The sequence below is a fragment of the Carassius auratus genome, chromosome 5 (genome assembly GCF_003368295.1).
Source record: "Carassius auratus strain Wakin chromosome 5, ASM336829v1, whole genome shotgun sequence".
NCBI lineage: Eukaryota > Metazoa > Chordata > Actinopteri > Cypriniformes > Cyprinidae > Carassius > Carassius auratus.
The window spans coordinates 2,212,120-2,235,522 of record NC_039247.1 but is presented as its reverse complement, the minus strand read 5'-3'; the positions used below and the strand labels follow the sequence as shown (position 1 = coordinate 2,235,522).

The following is a 23,403-nucleotide window of genomic DNA, read 5'->3' as shown; positions in this document are numbered from 1 at the left end:
AATTTTTAAGGATATTAGGGACAAAGTATTGCATGCATAAAAAACATTTGCATTACGTTGTGATAATGTGCAGTGACAGCATTTGCACACAACTTTTTAACATGCTTAGATTCATGCAGTTGCAGTTCAGTGATCTTTGATTTTCATATTTTAATGACTCTGTCGTATTGCACCTCTACTCTGGAATAAACAGATCCTCGTAGCTTCACTCTTGCACCCGTCTGTCCTCCTCCTGCTCAGATCTCTCTCATGACTCGTCCGCATCCGCGTGTTCTCTGTAGTTTCCCGGCTCAATGTAGCCGTCCTCTATAAAGCCATCATCATCCTCCTGAAATGGCTGCAAGCTCAGTCCAGTGTCCAGGTCCTCGTCCAGCTCCTGAACGCTCGTGTCCGTCTGCTCGGTGTCCAGACTGAAGTTAGAAAAGCGTCCGGTGTTGAAGACGCTGTGCTCCACGTCCTCACGGAGCCTCTGGTGCCGGTAATTAAACAGAAGCTTGTACCACGAGGGAGATTTGACCGCACAGACGATGAGGATGGAAGTGCTGAGGGTGAGAGCCACGACGCCGAGCAGGAACTTCCAGCTGTGACTTCCTGTGTGTGTCTCTCCATCCCTCGCCGTCAGCCCTGAGGAGAAACACATGCTCTGTAGACGACACTCACATCAGCTGTGTATTCAACAGGGTTTGTGAAAAGGGTTTTTCTCATTGGTTACGCAGTTATTTATCCTGTGTCCACTAAGAGGATCCACAGCAGACTGTCTGCTTTATGTCATCAGAGCTGCACTGTTTGAGCTCAGCACAAGTCTCAGTGTTTTAGAGACGGCAGGTGTGTTACTGCAGGTGTTTACCTCGGCTGTTGCTGGGCTTGATGGGTGCCGCTGGTGTTGGGGTTGATCGGGGGTTCAGTGTGGTAGCTGTAGATGTCTCCACAGAGGTTTTGATGGTTGTGGCTTGAATTGAGCAGGAAGTGTGTCCGTCAAGCACAGCTGTTTTCTGAGGACTGTAACAAATGACTTCTTTCCCTGCAAGACCATCAGGTCAGTTTGCAGATTAATAAATCAAATAAAAACAAACATTAAATAGGCAAAGGCATATGCACCATATCTGAAGATAAAACCAACTAAAGGACTCGTTCTCACCTATTAATACGCCGGAGTCGTTCAGCTCTTTGACGAGGCTCGTGAGCGAGCAGGAGCACATCCATGGGTTCTCCTTCAGATCCAAACTCTTCAGATTTCTCACTCCTTTAAAGATGTCTTTGTCAAGGGTTTGCAGTCTATTTCCCCTCAGTTTAAGAATCTCAAGGTTTGTGAGACTGTCAAAGGCTCCAGGAGGCAGCATCTGTATGTGGTTATAAGAAAGGTCTAGCATGGTAATCCTGAGATGTTTCTGTAAGGTGTTTATATCCGCGGCAGACATCACAAGTGAGTTGTTGCTCAGGATCCATCTGGTGATGTTTGTAGGTGTGTCTTCAGGAATCTCTGTCAGGGATGTGTTGCTCATGTCCACCTGAACACAAATGGTGAATGTTTGTTTGACATCGGAGTGTAATGCTTGATGAAAGAGGACAGGAGACTGCAGGTTCCCTTTTCACTGTAGTTTACATCAACTTGTAACTCTCCAGTCTATGATTTAGCTATGACTTGTTAGACAGAGACTAAGACATGAATATCTGTTTGATACAGAACATGTTGGAGGAACTGCGTGTGAAAGACACTCACCTGCTGTGCGATCACACCTGAGCTCATCAGAAGCGCTGCGACCCACACCACACACATCTGTCTCCCGGACATGATCTCTGTTACCTGTGATAACAGAAGTGCATCAACCAAACAAACAGCGTCCTGTCCATGAGAGGAAACACAGATCTTGTTGTGAGCTGTAGTCATAAGAGCAGAGAAGGTTCTTGAGAAAGTAAAAACCCTCTTCATGAGCAGCACACAAAGAGGATCTTTGTGCAGACGAGTGCGTCTCCTATCAGCATGCTGCTGTCCCGTGTCTCTCTGCGTGTGTTTGTTGCTGTTGTATGTTATCTGCCATCAGCCACAAAGATACTCTAGGTCTTCTCTCGCTGCGTGAGACACAGTCAGCCAGTGTTCTCTAGCGGAGCGAGGCCTGTGTTCTTGCTGTGATGCATTATTGTTCAGTCGCATTAAGGACAGATGCTTGTTACGTTCTCATCTTATAAACACAGACCTCATTGCAGAATCAGTGTCATACACTTTGTGCTTGCTCTCATGTGAGCCATCCTTAAGGTCTCTAACAGAGACTTGGTCATTTAAGTACGTTGTCCAATATAGTTACAATTTATTGAATTACCATATCTTTGATATGAACGTGTTTTTCAGGATCTGTCGTAATGCTAATGTTGGGCCAATTCCTGGATTTAAAAGACTCTCTAGTGATAATTGTGGCTCTGTTTTTCTCCTCAAATTCTCCAAAATCCTTTGTCTTTGTCTGTTCCTGTACCTGCCTGTGCACCACTCACAGTCCTGTTGGATATTTACAGCGTCCTGTGCGCCCCATCTGAGACTGGGTCACCCCCCCCCCCCCAACCGCCAACATTGTCTTCTGCTGTAAAGCTCCGCCCATCTGTCTTGATTGACACGCAGTCTCCATTTGTTTTATGGTTTGTTCAGTTCAAAATGTATATTTGTTTTCGTTTTGTTACAGGTTATGCTAAACCATACATGGAAATGAAGTTTAAACAGCCTCTTGAAGTAAAGAAAAGCCTGTGGTGACCATAATATTGCATTATTCCAGGTTTTTATAATGTCATCAGTTTGTTTCAACTGGCTGTGATTATATTTCTAATCCATCTAAAGTCAAAGTGTTAGGATAGCATTTAGGATCTTTGCATTTTCTTTTCTTTTCATTTTCTTTTCCCCTAACTTTTCTTAGGGTTAAAATACAAAAAATAATAATAAATCTTTATAGATTTGAATGTAAGAGTCACTTACCCTTGAGTGCTGTGTAACAGTGTGTGTCCAGCTCAGACAGAGACAAACCTTTGCTCTCTGTAAGAAAAAGACTGGCTAAAGATTGACTACAGTCTCTGACTTAAGATCGTGAACTATGAGTTAAATTGTGCTGTTCCTGTATCTGAAGCACGCTGATAGCTAATCCAAGGTCAAGGGTTTCATTCCCAACTGATACGAATGTATACCTTAAATACAGTGTAGATATATGTCTGTCTAATTCACAAAGTGAACTTTGGTACAGTCTCAAAGTTTCTTAATACAGTCATTTAAATAATCTTTAGGCTCTTTTTATAGGCTGATATATTCTAGAGCTTTTTAATAAACGGAAATAATTATCTAAATTAATTTTGAAAAGTTGCCATGGAACTGTAATTGTAATGATTACTGACAGTAAAGTTGTCTATTGTGGTTAGTGTTATAGTTTTTGTGAGGTGTAAGAGATGTGAAGTGTGCTTTATATCTCTCCAGTGTGTTCAGGACAGAGACCTGGACAAGGAGTTGTGTAACACGAGCTGATTGTCTTGAAGTCGTAACACAGATGTGTGAACTTACCCTGATCTTCCTGTCTGTGCTGGGGGGACTGGGGAGAAACTGTAAGATGATCAACTTTCATTGAAAGGGAATCATTGGAGATTTTTTATTCCAAGTCAAGATTCATGGAGCTACCAGCACAAGTGTTAGGAAACATCATGTGCCTGGATAAACAGTGATGTTGTGTACACCAGGAAAAGTCACAAGTTTGTTTGAAAAGATCCAAACCCAGTTCACTTAAAGGGACCTCAGTCCTTGTGGTGTAAACTGTATAAAGGACTCAAAAGAGATCCTGTTTCTTCGTTTGGCCCCCTTGAGCACTGAAGGGATCTTAAACCCTTTCTTGATCACACCACAGCTCCATAAGAGCTCAGACTCCAGCAGTGAAACTGAACCACAAACAAACCATACAGTACTTTCTGTCCTTTAGAGGGTCTGAGATCACTTGGTTTGTTCACATATACGAGCTGAACCACTCGAGTTAGGTTTGAAAGAAACCCCTGCAAACACTGCTCCTCTTCTGAAGAATACACCTGTACATCCAGAGGAGTGTGGTCCCTGTGAGTCGAGGAGGATCTGATGAAAGCTGCAGACAGATTCAGTGTTGTGAGGATCGATGATTATGGTCTATACTAACAACTTTGTCTTTATTTGTCAGGAAAGAGGACATGATCAGATCTGTGGAGGGTGATATAGTCCAAGAGAAACAGGCTGCCCTAAACATCATTCAGAAGATGTCCGCTGATAAACAGACCAAGTACACAGAGTTGAAAGCCACAAATGAAGATCTAATGCAGGTTTGTCTCATTCCAGCCAGTGATACCACACTAAAGACTATCTACGGTGTCTCAGACTGACCACAGGAGCACTAAACAAATAGACATTTAGATTAGATTCAACTTTATTATCATTATGCAGGGTACAGAGCTAATGAAATTAAAGTGACGTGACATTCAGCCAAGTATGATAACCCATACTCAGTCAAGCTTTCTTCAGGGAACAGCTTCACTACTAATTTTAAGCCTCAAATGGAAGTCTGTGAATGATTTGTGAGGTTTGCCTCATCCTCCGTCGTCTTTCATCTGCATCAGGAGCTGGACTCACTTCAAGAGGAACTGGACACTCTGATGAGTAGGAAGGAGACGTTTGAGGCAGTGAGTGGAGACACACACACACACACACACACACACACACACACACACATGCACACACGCACACACACACACACACACACACACACGCGCGTGCACACACACACACACGTTTGTTTCTGTGTAAAGTGTGTTCATCCCATAGGTGTAATGGTTTTTATTCTGTACAAACTGTATACTCTATGTCCCTTCACCAACCCTACATCTAACCCTAACCCTCACAGGAAACTTTGTGCATTTTTACTTTCTCAAAAAAACTCATTCTGTATGATTTATAAGTGTTTTGAAAAATGGGGACATGGGTTATGTGCTCATAAGTCACCCTCTCCTTGTAATACCTGTGTCATACCCATGTCATTATACAGAGTTGTGTCCTGATATGATACACACACACACACACACACACACACAGAGACACAGACACACACACACACACACACACACAGAGACACACTCACACACACACAGACAGAGACACACACACACACACACACAGAGACACAGACACACACACACACACACACACAGAGACACACTCACACACACACAGACACAGACAGACACACACGCACACACACACACACACACACACACACACACAGACACAGACACACACACACACACACACACAGAGACACACTCACACACACACAGACACAGACAGACACACACGCACACACACACACACACACAGAGACACAGACACACACATACACACAGACACACACGCACGCACACACACACACACACACTCAGACACACACGCACGCACACACACACACACACTCACGCACACACACTCACACACACAGAGACACAGACACACAGACACACACGCACACACACACACTCACGCACACACACACACACTCTCTCACACGCACACACACACACACGCGCACACACACTCTCTCTCACACGCACACACACACACACACTAGTAAACTTGTGATGAATCAGGACTATGTTTGGCTGTAAGGAAACACTGCACTACTATGTTAGTGTGTTTGATGCCACTTTGTTCATGCACTCAGCACTCATGTTTGTGATAGTTTACAACACACAGCTGCTTCACATGAACTTTGACAGAGTGACAGTAAACCTACATTCAGAGATTATTGTCAAATCCGTTTATGGCGGTCGTCTAAAATGAGTTCAGTTGTGGAGAGCTGCCTGATTTGTGCACTGTGTGTCACATTAGAAACCTGCGCTGCTACAAACATTCAGACTCTTGTGTCTTGTGTTTGCAGGATCTGGTTCACTCTCAGGCCAAACAGGAAGCAGTCGTGCTGCACGAGAAGCTGCTGGAGCTGCAGAACCGTAGAGATGCCCTGCTGGCTGAAGACAGGACCATGGGTTCTCCACAAGAGGATCGAGAACACCTCTTTAAACAGGTCTCTATCCACCTTATTTTCCAACGCGGATGTAAGCCGTTTTCTGTCAATGTGTGAGACTTCTGGTTCATTAACTGCTGTACGGTGTTCACTACAAACCAGTGTGATCGTAATTAGGATAATATATTAAAATAATATGGAAAAACATATCAAGCCGCTAAAGGAGGTGTTTTGTACAGCTAACAGAAGCAGGAAGCCAGACACATTAAACTGACAAACGGCCTCTTACGGGAAAAATAAGGTGGATATGATTTATTTCTATATTTGCATTGAAATATTTCAAGTGATGTTACTTCATGATTTCAGGTGAAAGAAAACAACCAGGAAATAGCCAGCATGGAGCGACAGTATGTGTTTCTGAAACATATGAATGTGTGTTTGTTCACTCACAGTTGATTAGCAGATGCACATTATTGCACTGAAAATGTCCATGTGGTGTTTGCCATTTTTGTATCAGTTTATCATATTTGTGCATCTTATGTTCTCTACATAAAGAAACCCCTAATTAAGATCCTGTTTTCTGTAGGCTCTCCGAGGTACGTGAGAAGATTAGCCATCTCACTGAAGAGATGCGACAGCTGGACGCTGACATGGAGGAACATCAAGGTGCTGTTTTCTAGACGTTCATCTGATCATCGTCGGTGCTGATTTAGAGAGATTGTGATGGTCAAGAGGAACCCATATTTTGGGCTGATGGCTCAGTGGTGATATTCCTGTTGGTCAGTGTCTGATCCAGTCAGTTTCTCAGCACATATCTCCACAGTGACTGAACCTGAGCTATGCTAATGTTGCTTTATGAAACCAGATCAAGTGACAATAAGTCAGAATAAATGAAATAAGCCTATGGTATTTGGTAAACTAGTTTTATGAAACAGTCCCCAGGATTACTAGAAAGTTACTGGCAGTGAGTTTAATTGAGGACAGAGATGAACTCTGCAGGAACCTTGAAGTTGACAAGCCCTGGTATAAATAATGTGATTTATAGTGTGAATAAATAATGTGAATAAATAATGTGAATAAATAATGTGATTTATAGTGTGAATAAATAGTGTGATTTATTTATTTCTACAGGAGAACGAACACAAAAGTACAAGGAGCTGCAGAAGAGAGAAGAGGAAATCGACTGTGAGTCATTGTCACTTTCACACTAATACTGAATATAAATCTTGCATTATATTCAACTCTATTACATTAAAATGTATGAAATATCTTTAAATAAATTTTAGTAATTTAAAATCTTTTGTTTGTTTTTATTTTTATTTGTTAATTTTGTATGAAATGACGGACCAAGCAAAGGTCATTAAGGCCCTGGTTTGGACCCCTGAGGTCTAAATAAATGGCCCTGTGTTCATCTTCTGATTGATGAGCTGATGGTGTGTGTTCTTGCAGCGTATCTGAACTCATTTGAGGAGAACCGCTGTCAGGAGCAGCAGCTGATCAGAGACACACAGAGCAGCATCGTGGTGTTACTGGAGCACTCCAGCAGGGTACAGCACACACTGACCTCACATCAGTCCAGACACTCTACCAGAGCAGAGACTCACTGTGTGTGTGTGTGTGTGTGTGTCTCCAGAACATCAGTCGTCTGCAGCAGCTGTCAGAAGTCACCGCTCAAGAGCTGCGCTCCATGCAGGAGGATCTGAGCTTCAAAGAGACAGAGATGCAGAAGTCTCAGAGCACAGCGAAAGGTCTTTCCTCAGGTTGGTCTCTCTCTGCTGTATCTGTGTGTGTGTGAGAAGCGGTTTGGCTCCAGCGCTGTCTGCTGATCTACATGAGACTAACCCTGAACACAGAACAGTGTGTTTGAGGAATAACAGCATTAACAGCTAAAGATCCTCCTCTCTGTCATTTATTTAGATGTGAGCTGCTGCTCAGTGAAGGGCCTTTCCTTCTTTTGTATGAGACGTTCTCCTCTAATTCCCAAACATGGCCTTATCTCCTCAGAGCCGTAGAGAAACACACCACACGGCTTCCTCTGAGCGTCTCTCGTCCTAGCAGTCAGCCATTGTTCAGCTCTGTTTGTTGATCTTGTATTTTCATATTCACAGTACGGCAGAAACACAGATTTTGAAGACATTTGCTGTGTGTGTGTGTGTGTGTGTCTGTGTGTGTGTGTCTGTGTGTGTGTCTGTGTGTGTGTCTGTGTGTGTGTGTGTGTGTGTGTGTGTGTGTGTGTGTGTGTTTGTGTGTGTGTGTGTGTGTGTGTGTGTGTCTCTGTGTGTATGTGTCTCTGTGTGTGTGTGTGTCTGTGTGTGTGTGTGTGTGTGTGTGGGTGGGTGTGTGTTTGTGTGTGTGTGTGTGTGTGACATATCAGGACACAACTCTGTATAATGTCATGGGTATGACACAGGTATTACAAGGAGAGGGTGACTTATGAGGACATAACCCATGTCCCCATTTTTCAAAACACTTATAAATCATACAGAATGAGTTTTTTTGAGAAAGTAAAAATGCACAAAGTTTCCTGTGAGGGTTAGGGTTAGGTGTAGGGTTGGTGAAGGGCCATAGAATATACAGTTTCTACAGAATAAAAACCATTACACCTATGGGATGAACACACTTTACACAAAAACAAACATGAGTGTGTCTCTGTTTGTGTATGTGTGTGTGTGTGTGTCTCTGTGTATGTGTGTGTGTGTGTGTGTGTTGATGGTCAGATTGCAGTGGTGGTGAAAGGACCCCTAGAGAAGGAAACAGTCCAGAATGTTCAGAAGTGCTGACAAGGTTTTTTGACTGTAACACACACACACACACACACACTCTCTCCAAATAGTGAGCTGGGCCTTCTGCCTATCAGAGGGAAGCGGCCCTCTTCCACTTCCTTCCTGTAATGCCCCCAGCTCAGTTCTCCTGGTGGGACGCAGATTAGTGCTCGTGTCCCCGAGGACAGGCCTCTCGACGGGTCAGTCTCAGTAGTTCTGCGTCTCACACTGACCAGCAGCCACTTCCTGTTTCTGCAGCCGAGCCTGTTTCAGTGTGTCCTGGATCTTTGTAACCGAGTAACCAAAGCTGCTTGTAATCGTTTCCAAAGGTTATGGATCATGACCTCTGAACCCTGTACTGCTTCCTGCTTCCTCACACTGTAGTTACACATCTTCATGTGGCACAGAAATGATCATGGAAATAAGCCAAAGTCATCATGTTAACAGACACCTACTGAGTAAAGCTTCATGATGTTTGGTGTCGATTTAATGACTTAATTATACAAGGGTTAATTGTCTTCTGTAGAGCTGCTTTACTGCAGATTTGGATTTGTCTCATGTTTAATGAAGTTTGTGTCACTGATTGTTATTTTCCTGTGTATTACTGTGATGTTGTGAAATGACGTGTAATGTGTGGAGTGCTATAGAGAGTGAATAGAGGTGACTCCATATGTGTCTGTAATGACACCCCAATGATAAACAGCAGCTATACACAGCCCAAATACAGCGTTTATATTAGAAAGGCTGATGTATTGTGACGTGTGTTTGTATGGTGTGCTTTTTCATGCAGAAAGTGAGCGTCTAAAGCAAGATCTGCTGAAAGTGGAGCAGCTGGAAAGCAAAGTGAGCGCAGAGCTGCAAACTCTGAGAGATCAGCTCAAGCTCATGACACGAGAGATCCACACATACAGAGATCTGGACGCTCTCAAAGCTGCTGGAGAGGACCGCAAGAAGGTCAGGAGTCCACCGTTTACACACTCAGCAGCTCTGTTAGTTTCAAGGGCTCATATGATGCTGCTAAAAGAACATTGTGTATTTGGTGTAATGAAATGTGTTTATGCAGTTTAAAGGTTCAAAAAACATATTATTTCTTCCACATACTGTACATTACTTGTTTCTCCTCTATGCCCAAAAAGCTCATCATTCTGAAAAGTGAGGTGTGCTCTGATTGGCCAGGTATTCAGTGCATTGTGATTGGCCGAATACCTCAAGCATGTGACAGAAATGTGATCTGTGATGTGTGTCCTGGTCAGAACACCAGCGAGACAGGACAAAAACAATTCAACTTATTACAAATGAGGCATTTGCTTCATCCAGTGGGGACATAATTACTGATTATAATGACTTATACTGTGTTTTAACACGTTGTGTAGCATCACACCACATAAACATAAACCATGTCTGCATTTGTGATCAGAGAAGCATCAAACAACAAGCTTTACTCTGCACTTCTCAAAACTCATGTTTGAATCATCAGTGACAACTCCTTTATGAAAACATACTTACAGTCTGTGAGTCAGAAGATTGTATTCTCTCCCAGGATCAGGAAACAGTCCTCTGTTTAATGCACTGCACACATCTGAATATTAGAGTTGAACTGTTCTGGAACAGTGTTGAAATACAACTTAACCACTGATATCTAGTCATGTCCTCCTTTGAAAGACCAAACAAAGTAGTTTCACTTTCACAACGAAACAGTGTCTCTACGTCATGACGCCGGCGGGAACAGCGACAATAAAAGTCACGCCTTCTTTCTTTGTGTAAACAGCTGGGCGGAGTTATGCAAATCTTCCCACACAGTGATGTAGAGATGTGGGGCGTGTTTAAATGAGCTGTTTTAGCGGGGCGTGCACCACTAGATCTTATCTATTAACAGCTTGTAACACTCCAAAAAGAAAGGAAAACTTGAAATCGCATCGTATTAGCCCTTTAATAATGATTTCTGTTCACTCTGAATTATCAGTTTCCGCAAGAAAATTGTGGATTTAAACAAGCTAGACTTAAAACATGACTTAACCTTCAGTGTAGCCAATAAATGTTTAACCATCTGAAGCGATGAGGTGTGAGTTATGCTATTCTGGACTGCTGATGTGTGTCTTTGAGATCATACCATCAGTGTTTCAGCAGGAATCTGCTTCTCACTTTCCTCTCTCTGCTCTGATCTTATTCTGTCAGGAGATTTGTCTGTCAGATGCTGAAGTTCATCTGGGTGCTCCAACAGTTCAGGTTTCATGATCATGGCACCATCTTCTTCTCACGTTGTAGCATTGGTTTCTGATTAAAGTTGTAGCGGTTTCAGCTCTTTCATGGGTGCTGACTTTGTGAAATCTTTAGGGTGAATACTGAGTTTTTCTGTCTCTGTTCTCCAGTATTTCTGTGTTGTTCAGACACAATGTTTCTTAGTGTCCATTGGTATCTGTCATTAGCTTTCGGTTTTCTTCCACTGTTCTCTTCTTTGTGTCTGCAGTCATAATCATGAACGCCACAGTATTGGGCTCCTGATTAAACAGGCTTCCATGATTTACCCTTTTTAGACGTCTGACAGTCACTCAGTTGATCCATGATTTGTACTAAACTGCTGAAACCCAACTTATACAATATACAAACTAGAGAATAATGATGTTTTTTTGTTTTGTTTTTTCACTGTAGCCCATTCCATAAATTTATATGAACCCCTATACTAATGGACATGTACCATAATGTAATATAGATGTGGTGTTCCATCAGTCACTCCTCTAGTGATCGTCACTCTGGTGTTTGTCCCTTCAGAGACTGCAGGAGGATCGACGAACACTCACTCAGAGGAAGGACACACAAAAGAAGATGATACACAACATGAACGAGGAGTACGAGTCTCTTAAGAACCAGTTACAAGAGAACGAGACCCATGTGGAGGTGAGAGACGCACTCATGTCTGCATACACACTCCATTCAGCTTCAGATGTGTTAGCTGAGATTTCACAGTTTCTGTTTAACAGAGGAAATACATCTATCCAGACATTGCATTGTGTTGATAAAGACAGAGAATGATCATGATTTCATTGTGTACATCCCATAATGCCCATGCTGACTCTAGATCTGCCTCGTCTGAACGGTTCTAGATGTGATCTGCTGGGGAATAGATGAACCCTTTCTCTCAGTCACAATGCACTCAAGAAACGGCTTGTTCCAGCGCTTCTGGAGACTAAAATATTCTGTGAACGCAAACAAGTTGACCTTATCTCATCTTTAAATGGGACAATCCCATCACAAAGGACTGATTGAAAACTTTGTCATAAAACAAACCGGTTCAATTTTCAAAGGGAGTGAAATATATTTCAGTCAATATATTTTCATCATCCGTTTCGTTTTTTCGTTTTCGATCTTTGTGGAGACATCAATGTGATTTGAGATCTGTGATTGACCTGCATGTCTTAAAATACCATCCAAGACATATTTTGGCTACACAGTACTAGTGTTGTCACCGTACCAAAGTTTCAGTATTCGGTACCGATACCAGTGAAACTCCACGGTTCTCGGTACCAAAGCAAAACATGCTAATTAAAAAATACATAATTTAATCCAAACTGTGTACTTATTTAATTTTAAAGGGCTTTTAAATTTTAAAGCCAAGAATAGCAACTAAATTAGCTAAAAAATAAATAACCTTAATAAAAAATAATAGCCTTTAATGAAACTTAATTTATTCCATGCTATAGCACTAGTATAAAAAAAAAAAATTCCACCACCAAACTAGATTTACATTGACAAATATTAAAATCTCTACCCCTAGTATTATATGAACGCTGCTGACTCACCATATAAAAATTATTTTCTAAATTACTTGGAACCACATTATTGACAATTCTGTGTGTCATACCCATTTTTAAAAATATCACCCTTTATTCTACAGTCAATATCCCCAACTCCTTAAAACTTTCACTACGTAAATGTGCTCTTGAATGTACTTTTAATATTATCCGAACTCATTTATTTTGAGCCTTTTGCAATTTATACTTCATAACTTGGGAACAACTACCATAATAAAAGGAGGAAGCATAATCAAAATGAGGTTGAATCAAGGCACGTTCCAATAATTTTAAAGAGTGAATAAATGACTTTCTAGCCATACAATCGCCCGTTTATTTATTATCTATTAAACAATCCAAATAGTTTACTACAGCTTTTACCTCTAAAGCCTTACCATTTATCTTAATCAAAAAGGTATCATCCTTATTTCATTTCATTTTAGATGCAAAAAGAATGGCCTCAGTCTTTCCTGCATGTAGGGATAGTTTATTGTCTAAAAACCATTTAGACATCACCTGTAGCTGCAAAGTCATCTTTTCTTCTATGACCCCCTAATCCTGATGAGATATTAAAACTGCTGCATCATCTGCATACAGAATAAGTTCCTTTTAAAGCATGCTGTTTTAAGATCATTTATATATAAAAGAAAAAACAAGGGACCTAAAATACTCCCTTGAGGAACTCCACAGTTAATAAATAAAGGACTAAACAAAACACCTTTAATGTCTCTGGCATCTATCATCAAGGTAGGACTGAACCCACCTAGGAGAATTCTCATCAAAACCAACTGATTTTAACTTAACAGTAAAACTGTGTGGTCTACAGTATTGAATGCTTTCTATAGGTCCAACATAACCATTCCACGAAATGTACCATTGTCAACCACTTTCCTTATTTTATCAGTCATTTATAATATACAAGTCTCAGTTGAATGTGCCTAAAACCAGACTATAAATCATATAAAATATTGTTTTTACTAATATAATCTATAGCTGCTCACTGCTCTGTGTGTGTGTGTGTGTGTGTGTGTGTGTGTTCACTGCTCCGGGTGTGCGTGTTTGTTCACTGCTCCGGGTGTGTGTGTGTGTGTTCACTGCTCCGGGTGTGTGTGTCTGTGTGTGTGTGTGTTCTCTGCTCCGGGTGTGTGTTCACGGTGTGTGTGTGTGTGTGTGTTCACTGCTCCGGGTGTGTGTTCACGGTGTGTGTGTGTGTGTGTGTGTTCACTGCTGTGTGTGTGCACTTGGATGAGCAAAATAGAGCTAGACGCTTTTTGGTGTCATGTTAAGTTTTTCCGGTGTTTTGTGTGATAAGATACCTTGCTGTCTGTTTCCTTTTTCCAGCTGACCAACATGGAGAGGAAGTGGCAACATCTTGAGCAGAATAACTTTGTGATGAAAGAATGTATCCTTGTATCACGTGTGGATCTCTGTGAGAAGTCTACATACAGTACAGTGGATGTGTAACCCTCCTTAACTCTATTGTGCAGTCATCGCCTCCAAAGGTGTAGAGAGCGATTACCGCCCAGTGATGAAGAACGTCAACAAACAACTGCTAGAGTACAATAAGATACTGGTAGATACCCTGCAGAGAAACTGAGGAGGGGGAGCACTTCCTGTCTGCAGCAGCCCACAAACTCACTTCCTGTTCATGATGAGCTCTGATCAGCGTTCTACAGACGACTTTAGTGATTGTATTCTAGAATATGCTCCATATTTGGTTATCTCAGGTGTATCACAGTCATGTTATCGGTCAGATTCGAGTCATGTCATTAGTGTCAGTCACACAGCTAATAATTACACTGCTCTGGAATTCATGTTAGGGTTAGGGTTAGGGTTAGGTTTTTTTTTTTTTTACATTAAGAGGCTGATTCTGTTAATCTTGTTACTGTAAGTGAAGCATCACTTTTTGGAGGGAAAGCTGATCTTTGATAGGTGAGGCATTTACTGTAACTGTGAAGGCAGGAATCTTAGATTAAGAGCAGGAAGATGGAAATATGTTCTGTTGACTGACTTCTGTAGAAGTCGATGGACAATCCCCAATAAAAAAATGTATCAAGTGTGCTTGTGTGAGTGAGTTAGTGTACTGGTATTCACTATGGGATGAGGACCACATGTCCCCACAAGAGTAATACCAATACATTTGGACCTTGTGGGGGCATTTATTTTTTGGTCTCCATGAGGAAACAAGCGTATAAATAATACAGAATGAATTCATTTCGGAATATCTAAATATGCCTGTAGTTTTGTGTGAGGGTTAGGGGTAGAAGTAGGGTGAGAGGATAGAAAATACAGTTTGGACAGTAGGGAAACTATTACACCTTATAGAATGAACCCATAAAACAAACCAGTGCGTGTGTGGACAGACCTTTGTGCTGGTCAGCAGTATTACCCTTACATATATTAATCATCATTATAACCATAAATAACTGAAGATAAATAAAGAACAGTTTTAAGTAACACAGAGTAGTTTCGTTATGTGTGAAGGTTTTAAAAGAGTTCTAAGGGAATTATGCAAATTAAGAAAAGATTTGATGGCATTTTGTTTTCATCTTCGCTCCATGTGATACCAAATAAAGCAGTTTTAATCACAATGCTGCTCTGTGCAGCAGGTTACAGGAAACATTTGGTCTAATTTGAATGCGATTTAGTTTAGTCTTTTGCATGTTTTTCCAAGAAGGTGAGAGCTGCTATAACTGAATGTTTCTCAAACAAATGCATACAGAAATAGAAAAATATAACATTGAGTTTTTACGTAAGTTTATATATATACATATAATTAATTTGTGGGATTTGAAGTATGAATAAATCACATTGACTGAAAGGGTTAGATGTAGAGACTGACAGTAGTTAGTGATGAGCGAGTGTACAGTCGTCTCTGTCCAGGTCTGGCTCTGAGCCCGTTCTGGGTGTGCGGACACAGAGAGGAAGTCCACCCTGCTTCAGCGACTGACCTCATCATAGATCCTGAAGAATCCTCCTTCATCATTTCCTCTGTGCTTCAGGTCATCTTCTAGTTTCTTACCACTGAACAGACGCTGCTCACCAGTAGACACTGATACGATGGTTGTGTGTGATCTGCATAACTAAAACTAAAAGAGTAATGAGCTTTAGCTGTGACACACACACACACACATCTACACACAAAGGAAGAAACTAAGCTCTGTCTAAACATTCGTTCCTTAAGCTGTTCCTGCCTACAGTCAAAGGGCTGTGAGAATATTTTTCCTTCCACATGTGGGAAAGAGGCCGGAGCTGAAATAGTTCTATCATTGTTTGAGTTCTGAATAAAACAAAATCTTGACTTTGGGGAAAAATAGTAATATTGAAAAAGTAATATCTGAGTGCCAGACACATTAGATGCAGTCAGTCTGGGATTACAGGAACCGTTCCGCAGAAGTACGGGTTCCGTACGGTAGGATACACTGGACAAAACTATTCTAGATAGCAATTGCTGGAAAAACCAAAGGATTGACTTAAGTTAACAAATTAATAACTAATTATAGAAATTGTTTTTGAAAACATCCCCTGAACTTTTCATGGTTACTGTAGTTTTCAGATAAGATATTCAATTAATTTAAATTTCAGTGAGTTACTTTTTAAGAAGTTACCAATCACAGGTTGTTACTCTGCATTACTGACAGAAACCAAAACCAGACGAGAGAAACATGAACCTTCATTTACATTAGCTGTCGCTGGAAGATACACCTGCAGTGTGTTTGTTGATCTTCTAGAATCAACTTCTGCCTTCCAGATTTCATCACTTCATCTCAATGTTTGCAAGCTTCACTTCACTGTTGGCCAAACCTGTGAATTATTTGTGTTTTATGGTACTTGTTCTCACCAGTGTAGTGTGTTTAAAGTTATGTGCTGTCTGTCCAATCCTCGTTCTCATTTCTTCTACAGTGAGAATAGAAACCCAAACACATACTATAAGAAGGTTTTCGTGGTCAACACACTTCTGCTGCTGAAGACCTCCAGCATGTTCTGTTGCAGCCCGAGGCCTCGGAGTCTGTTAATAAAAACTCAATTTCATCAGTCATTCAAAATATGTTTAGAAAATCTCAGTAAAACAGAAACACGCTCTTGTCGTGGTCATAAACACTGTGTCTGATTAAGAGGGTTGATTGATTCTCTCAGGAAGGCTGCTGTGGAATATCTCTCTCGTCTCAAAGCGGGAGCCTCCCTTCAGGAGCCGCAGTTAATGACATGTGATTGTTTGAGCTGCGGCCTTTCCCATCCTCGCAGCACAGAGAGAGGAAACAGGAAAAAGGAACTTCAACTCCCTGTTTCTGGACGGCAGACGAGAGGGTGGGGACACTGGGAGGAAAAGAAAGGGAGAGTTCATTTGTGTCCGAATCAAGGGATGTGTGTGGACTGGTTTTTCTGACATACCGTCAGAAGATCTTCTCTGTGGATGTGGACTAAGCGGCTGGTGTCGACTGTGGACCATGAGGCACCTGTCCTCCTCCATCACGCTGTGTCTGATTGGCTGCTTGTTCACAGGTAACACTGTGTTTTCATTCGCTGTTTCTCTGCTTTGTGGGATGCTCGAGGTGTCTGTGGTTTCTTCTGCAGTTGTTGTGTTTGTGGTTCTGACACACATGAAGGAGCTTTCAGAAGAAACAGAGCCATGTAATAAACCAAAACTTCTGTTCAAATCCAAAATTATTCTGAAAGATTATTATGGTTCACTTATTATGCCATTTTGTGTCACTAAATTATGCAACTGGTACTTTTGACTTTTTTAATTAGAAATGATAATATTTTGTTGAAATGAATCATATATTATTTTGGTAAATTAGATAGTTTGACATGGTGGGTGCGACATGTGTGTGTGTGTGTGTGTGTGTGTGTGTGTGTATGTGTGTGTGTGTGTGGTGTTCCCTACATTATGGGCTCCAAATGTTAACACATGGAAATAAATATCTGTAAATTCCCCATGAGAGAGAGAGAAAGAAAAAAACTAAACCTTATAGATCACAGAATAAAGCGATTTGAGATCTAAAATAAATGTTTTTTTGTTTTGTTTTTTTTTCTTTCTAGGTTTAGGCATAGAGGATAGAAAATGCAGTTTGTGTATTAGAAAAAGCATTATTAGAATAAACCCATAAAACATGGTAAAAATATGTTTTGTATCTTGTGCTGTACATGGCCTGTGTCCAGTCATTATACACATAATCTTTTGTGTTGAGTCTCTGTATAAGAACCCAGAGTTTTGTCATGATACTACAAAAGTGCACAGTGGACAGTATAATGATTTAGTTCTCTTCTGGCTCCTGTTTCAATTAATAAACAAGAATAATGCAAGTTTAATTCTATAATCATCTTAAAGCAGAAGCTTGAGTTTCATTCTGACCTTCTTCTCCTCGTCTCTTAACTCACGGATCCAACTCTTCAGTCCACTTTGGGCAAACTTACTCCCATCACCAGCGAGCAGAACATATTAAACAGTTCAAGAGACTGAGCCTGACACAACACACTACCCAATTATGAGGAACATGCTTACAAAATGAGCATTAAAATATTTATGAAGTTACTTTCTGCTGATGGTGGCAGAGAGAATAGGAAACTGATCAGTTGCATTTAGAGCTGCACACCTTCAATGATTTATCCTTAAATATGATGCAGTGATGAAGTGGGACTGCTGTGTGTGTAGCTGAATGATCTGGTATCAGACCTGTGTGTTCGAGACTGTGACACCTCCGTCTGTTTCCCTCACTAATCATTAAAGCAGAACAATAATATCAAGCCAGTGCTGTACCACTAACCCAGCGATAAGAAACAAGTCATCATTCATATTGAAAGCTTTGTTTGGATGTCAGTTTAAAAAAAGAAAACACCCTTTACTCTCTCTCTCTCTCTCTCTCTCTCACACACACACACACACACACACACACACACACACACACACACACACACACACACACTTATAGTAGTGTGTATCGGTGACCAACATCCAGATGCAAGATCTCATCCAAACACATTCAAAACACTGTTCAAACCTGCTTTTTTATCTTAGAAATATTGCCAGACTACATCCAATGCTATCTTTTCCTGTTGCTGAGAGGTTAATTAACACTTTTGTGATTATTGTAATGCCTTGTTGCCTGAGGCATCAAAAACTACCCTAAAGTAATTGCAGATTGTAAACTGCAAATTTCGGCTGCTAGAATCCTTACTAGAACTAGGATGAGAGATCATATTACTCCGGTCTTGGAGTCTTTACATTGGCTCCCTGTTAGTTTTAAAGACAAGTCAAGTCACCTTTATTTATATAGCGCTTTAAACAAAATACATTGCGTCAAAGCAATTGAACAACATTCATTTGGAAAACAGTTCTGATCTGGACACAGACTGGATCTGGTGGCCACGGTGACCTCGGAATAAGAGAGAAACAGACTAATATTAGCGTAGATGCCATTCTTCTAATGATGTAGCAAGTACATCGGGTGTTATGGGAAGTGTTTCCGGTTCCGGTTTACCTAATTAATGCAGCCTAAAAATCCTTTAACGGATTTGGATATTAAAAGCATATTAGTATGTTATGTGTAAGCCAGGTTAAAGAGATGGGTCTTTAATCTAGATTTAAACTGCAAGAGTGTGTCTGCCTCCCGAACAATGTTAGGAAGGTTATTCCAGAGTTTAGGCGCCTAGCACACCTAGGTTCCTAACTGATGACGAAGAATTGACAAAGCAACCATCAAGTCTTAGACAGTGTTCTAGGTTATTACAAGCAGAGTTTTTAGGCCCTATAATTAACACCTCTGTTTTTTCTGAATTTAGCAGTAAGAAATTACTTGTCATCCTGTTTTTTATATTGACTATGTGTTCCATTAGTTTTTCAAATTGGTGTGTTTCACCGGGCCACGAAGAAATATAGAGCTGAGTATCATCAGCATAACAGTGAAAGCTAATACCATGTTTCCTGATGATATCTCCCAAGGGTAACATATAAAGCGTGAAGAGTAGCAGCCCTAGTACTGAGCCTTGAGGTACTCCATACTGCACTTGTGATTGATATGATACATCTTCATTTACCGCTGTGAATTGATGGCGGTCATATAAGTACGATTTAAACCGTGCTAATGCACTTCCACTGATGCCAACAAAGTGTTCTAGTCAGTGCTAAAGAATGTTGTGGTCAATAGTGTTGAAGGCAGCACTAAGATCCAATAACACTAATAGAGAGATACACCTGCGATCAGATGATAAGAGCAGATCATTTGTAACTCTAAGGAGAAGTTGATTTAAAGTTGATTAAAAAAAATTTGATGCTTACTTACAAGGCTTTGCATGGGTTGGCACATCAATATTTGTTGGAGCTTTTAATTCCTTATACTCCAACTAGTGACCTTCGCTCATCTGAAACTGGTCCATTAACCCATTTAAGATTGATGGGTGAAAGGGCTTTTTCTGCATTAGCTCCAAAACTGTGGAATTCTTTACTGATTGAGATAAGGCAAGCTAAAACTCTTAGCATATTTAAATCTCATCTTATAACTCATTTTATAGGGTAGTTTTTAATTAAATATTTGATTTATTATTATTTTTTTTAAGTTTCATTTGTTGTAGTTTTGATTTGCATTTATTTTCAAATTTTTTGCTTGTATTATTTTATACAGTATATTGTTTTATTTGTTTTTGTTCAGTGTTTTGAGATTTACATTTAAAGGCGCTGTAGAAAATAAAGTTTTTTATTATTATTACATATTCCTTACTGTAAGTAGTAAGGTTTTAAACTATGTAGGTTCACTGACGAGCGTGAGAGAAGTGAAATAAGTTCATGAGAAACAGACACCAGTTTGATCTACTCTCCATTGTTTCCAAAATGACATACACCATATACATTTACTAACTACATAATCAGAGCGTGGCATCGTTTCACTCCCACATTTAGACATTTCTGAGTTGATCCTCCATATTTACATTTCCAGTAGTTTTATCAGGTTCAAATTTATTTATATAGCACAATTAAAACTACAAGAATGTTGACCAAAGTGCTTCACAAGCAGAGCACGTACACACAAATAAAACAGGGCTGGAAGGTTTTCAGTCCAATCATAAAAAGATAATTTAAATTACATAAGAAAAATAATTAAAAAAAACAGTATTTTAGTCTTGGTACATTCAGTGTTTTTTGTGTTCAGAGTTGAGTCATGGAGTGATTTGATGGGTGTCAAACACAGAGACAGTTTTAAAGCCACAGGTGTAAGTCTCATGATGTGCAGACCACGTAAAACAGGTTTCACATCACTTCGTTTCAATGACATAATGGATTTGTTGTCAGTATTGGATGGTTCAGAAGTGCATAAGCTGTGTTACTAATTGTGTTACTGGCTTGGTAACAGAAACATAATTTACTCAGCTTTACATGTAATTACAGCAGAAGAACACATTTAGACAATACAAACAATAATATGAGTAGTCAATGTACAGAGGTGAGTTAGATAGACCAAGCTGAAATGTAAAGATGGGTGTGTTTGCTCTTGTCCTGCAGCACTGAGTGAAGATACTGCTGTGAAGAGCTCATTGAGGAGTTCAGCAGGACAGTCCTGAGCCAGAATGGCTCTTTGATTCATTCAGTAATGATGATTCCTGTCATGTCTCCGCAGGCAGAGCTCTAGACGTCTCAGATGTGACTCTGATCAATCCGGACCCGGTCGTGTCCTCAGTCAACTCGCCGTCTCTGCTGTGTGTGAGCAGCGACTGGACCGTTTCTGGCACCGGATCGCTGAGTCTGGGCCACGAGCATCTTGATTATAAAACTCATGTCCTGAATGCTGAACCAGACAGAAGCTACCACTCCGCTGCTAAAGTCACCTGGATGTCCCGCAATCACACCTTAGGAGCTTTTTACTGCCAGCTCAAAAACTCTAACAGGAGTAAAGTCTACACCTACAAGATGCTCCATGAAGGTAATAACACTGAGAAGTGAGCAGTGCTTTGGCTCCTGTGAAGGGAAAGACTTGTTTGTTTGTGTATACACTGCACTTCTAACCAGACGGGGTTTGACTATTTCCTTTTTCTGCAGCTGCTTTCATCCCTGAATCTCTCACAATCACTGTTAATGAAGGTGAAGATGTTAACATCTCTTACTCAAGAAAGACATATTTACCAGAGGATGCAGTCATCTATAAAAATGGTGGGAACTCAGTTGTACATTTAATAAACAATATAAAACATAAATAACATATATAAATCTGTGTCTCTATGCAGGCACAATAAAGATTTGTAACTTTTATTATTAATTATTTGCTTCTATTTATTTTGGCTTACAGTTTCTTTTTTTTCTTTTTTTAACTGCGTTTACGTGTTCAGTATTTACCACATAACCCTTGTTTTTATGCCGAAAAAAAAAAAAAAAAAAAAAAAGCTGTATTATATATAATATTGTAGTTTTCGTTGTTGTAGCTGTTGTTGTTTTTGTTTTCAGGAAAGTATGAACACACATCACCAAAAGGGGACTTTATGGATGTAATTAATTACTCAATAATCAATGCAAAAGCCCAAAGTCATGCTGGAATATATGAGATCCGTTACATTTCTGAAGCTCCGTCCAGCGTAGCAATAACCCGACTGATCGTCAGGAGTAAGTCACAATCACACTCGTTAAAGTGTCTGGTAATGTTTAGAATCTGTGCACTTGATGTTTAAGTCATAAGTGCTATTACCATGGAAATTAATAATTCTACACCTCACTGTAAGTTGCAATATAAATACTTCATTTCTGGCCATTAAGTTGGTTAAACACCCATTTAGTGATTCATGGATTTGTAAGTCATAATACATTTGTCTGGATCTCCAGCAATATTTGGCTGCTTTAAACAGTTTGCAGGATGTGTGTCTGCATCTCTTTCATTACTGAAAACCTTGATTTATTTATTGAAATAATGATGAATTAACACGATGAATCATTCCACTGACCTGAATGCGATAATTCTTTATGAAAAGCTTATTGAAGATTGTAAGAAGATTGCATTCAGTCTTGTGGTTTATTCAGTGATCTGCTGGTGTCTAAAGAATAAAGCGTAATATTGATGTCAAACACTTCTGATCTGTTCTATGCACGTCTTTTTAGTGATTTGCTCATCTATAATAATGGTTTTGAATTATACATTTTTTCAGCTTATATGAAGGTTAAAATATGGATCAATGTTTTTAAGAGTGCTGAAATTATCAATGATTTTCTCAAAGTTAAAGAAGAGTATGTGTTTTCAGCAGACTATGAGCTTCTGTTAAATAACGGTCAGTTGTTACGTTGTTAAAGGTTGTAAGGCTGGTTTGTGGGGACCAGATTGTACGGAATCGTGTCTGTCCTGCGCTAATGGAGGCGTGTGTGATGATGTGAAGGGAGAATGCATCTGCCCTCCAGGGTTTAAAGGACCCACCTGTGAAACAGGTAACAATCTTTGCTCAAATACTCAATAGTCACGTTTACAGTTTTTCTCAGTCACTTTGGTGCATTTCTCAAATCAGAAATGAAATTCTCAAAACTACTTGTACAACCTCCACATCATCTAGTCATTTATACATATCATAAAACCAGTTTTTCATTCTTTTGAACAAGTTGCGATTGCTTTTGTACATTCATGCAATTGATTACGCAGATTTATCTGCGGTTTCCTACATTATCAGTTGCTAATGCCATGTTCCTTAAAATGTATTATATAGTTTTCTGTGCAATAGTCTTACCCCCCAAAACATCTAGTATTTTGTTCATCGTAAAAGTCATTAAATGCAAAATGGTTAATCTAGTTGTCATAAACTGCCAAGCACGCTATTTATTTTTATTTTTACAAATTATTATTAGACTTTTTGTCAGTTTGGCATGAATTGTGCAAGTGAATTTTGACTAAT

General features: G+C 40.1%; 3 protein-coding genes across 3 annotated transcripts in view; 2 read left to right on the top strand and 1 right to left on the bottom strand.

Moving 5' to 3' along the window:
• LOC113070682 (leucine-rich repeat-containing protein 19) overlaps nucleotides 1-3,059 on the bottom strand; it is a 3,535-nt gene extending 476 nt beyond the window's left edge. The window contains exons 1-5 of the mRNA XM_026244073.1: nucleotides 2,960-3,059; nucleotides 1,721-1,804; nucleotides 1,139-1,508; nucleotides 848-1,021; nucleotides 1-624 (exon numbers count right to left, since the gene is read on the bottom strand). The exon at nucleotides 1-624 is cut by the window's left edge and continues 476 nt beyond it. Of these exons, the coding sequence (XP_026099858.1) occupies nucleotides 248-624; nucleotides 848-1,021; nucleotides 1,139-1,508; nucleotides 1,721-1,792 (993 nt within the window). The 5' untranslated portion in view covers nucleotides 1,793-1,804; nucleotides 2,960-3,059 and the 3' untranslated portion in view covers nucleotides 1-247. The remainder of the gene's footprint in view (nucleotides 625-847; nucleotides 1,022-1,138; nucleotides 1,509-1,720; nucleotides 1,805-2,959) is intronic.
• Nucleotides 1-14,607, top strand: part of ift74 (intraflagellar transport 74) — a 19,533-nt gene extending 4,926 nt beyond the window's left edge. The window contains exons 9-20 of the mRNA XM_026244063.1: nucleotides 4,170-4,308; nucleotides 4,603-4,665; nucleotides 5,913-6,056; nucleotides 6,363-6,403; nucleotides 6,583-6,662; nucleotides 7,128-7,181; nucleotides 7,446-7,543; nucleotides 7,630-7,756; nucleotides 9,549-9,712; nucleotides 11,528-11,653; nucleotides 13,888-13,948; nucleotides 14,034-14,607. Of these exons, the coding sequence (XP_026099848.1) occupies nucleotides 4,170-4,308; nucleotides 4,603-4,665; nucleotides 5,913-6,056; nucleotides 6,363-6,403; nucleotides 6,583-6,662; nucleotides 7,128-7,181; nucleotides 7,446-7,543; nucleotides 7,630-7,756; nucleotides 9,549-9,712; nucleotides 11,528-11,653; nucleotides 13,888-13,948; nucleotides 14,034-14,143 (1,207 nt within the window). The 3' untranslated portion in view covers nucleotides 14,144-14,607. The remainder of the gene's footprint in view (nucleotides 1-4,169; nucleotides 4,309-4,602; nucleotides 4,666-5,912; nucleotides 6,057-6,362; nucleotides 6,404-6,582; nucleotides 6,663-7,127; nucleotides 7,182-7,445; nucleotides 7,544-7,629; nucleotides 7,757-9,548; nucleotides 9,713-11,527; nucleotides 11,654-13,887; nucleotides 13,949-14,033) is intronic.
• A 2,263-nt stretch (nucleotides 14,608-16,870) lies between these two features.
• The window catches only part of tek (TEK tyrosine kinase, endothelial), a 36,349-nt gene continuing 29,816 nt past the window's right edge, over nucleotides 16,871-23,403 (top strand). Inside the window, exons 1-5 of the mRNA XM_026244055.1 lie at nucleotides 16,871-17,049; nucleotides 21,159-21,461; nucleotides 21,578-21,688; nucleotides 21,980-22,135; nucleotides 22,814-22,945. Coding sequence (XP_026099840.1) covers nucleotides 16,995-17,049; nucleotides 21,159-21,461; nucleotides 21,578-21,688; nucleotides 21,980-22,135; nucleotides 22,814-22,945 — 757 coding nt within the window. The 5' untranslated portion in view covers nucleotides 16,871-16,994. The remainder of the gene's footprint in view (nucleotides 17,050-21,158; nucleotides 21,462-21,577; nucleotides 21,689-21,979; nucleotides 22,136-22,813; nucleotides 22,946-23,403) is intronic.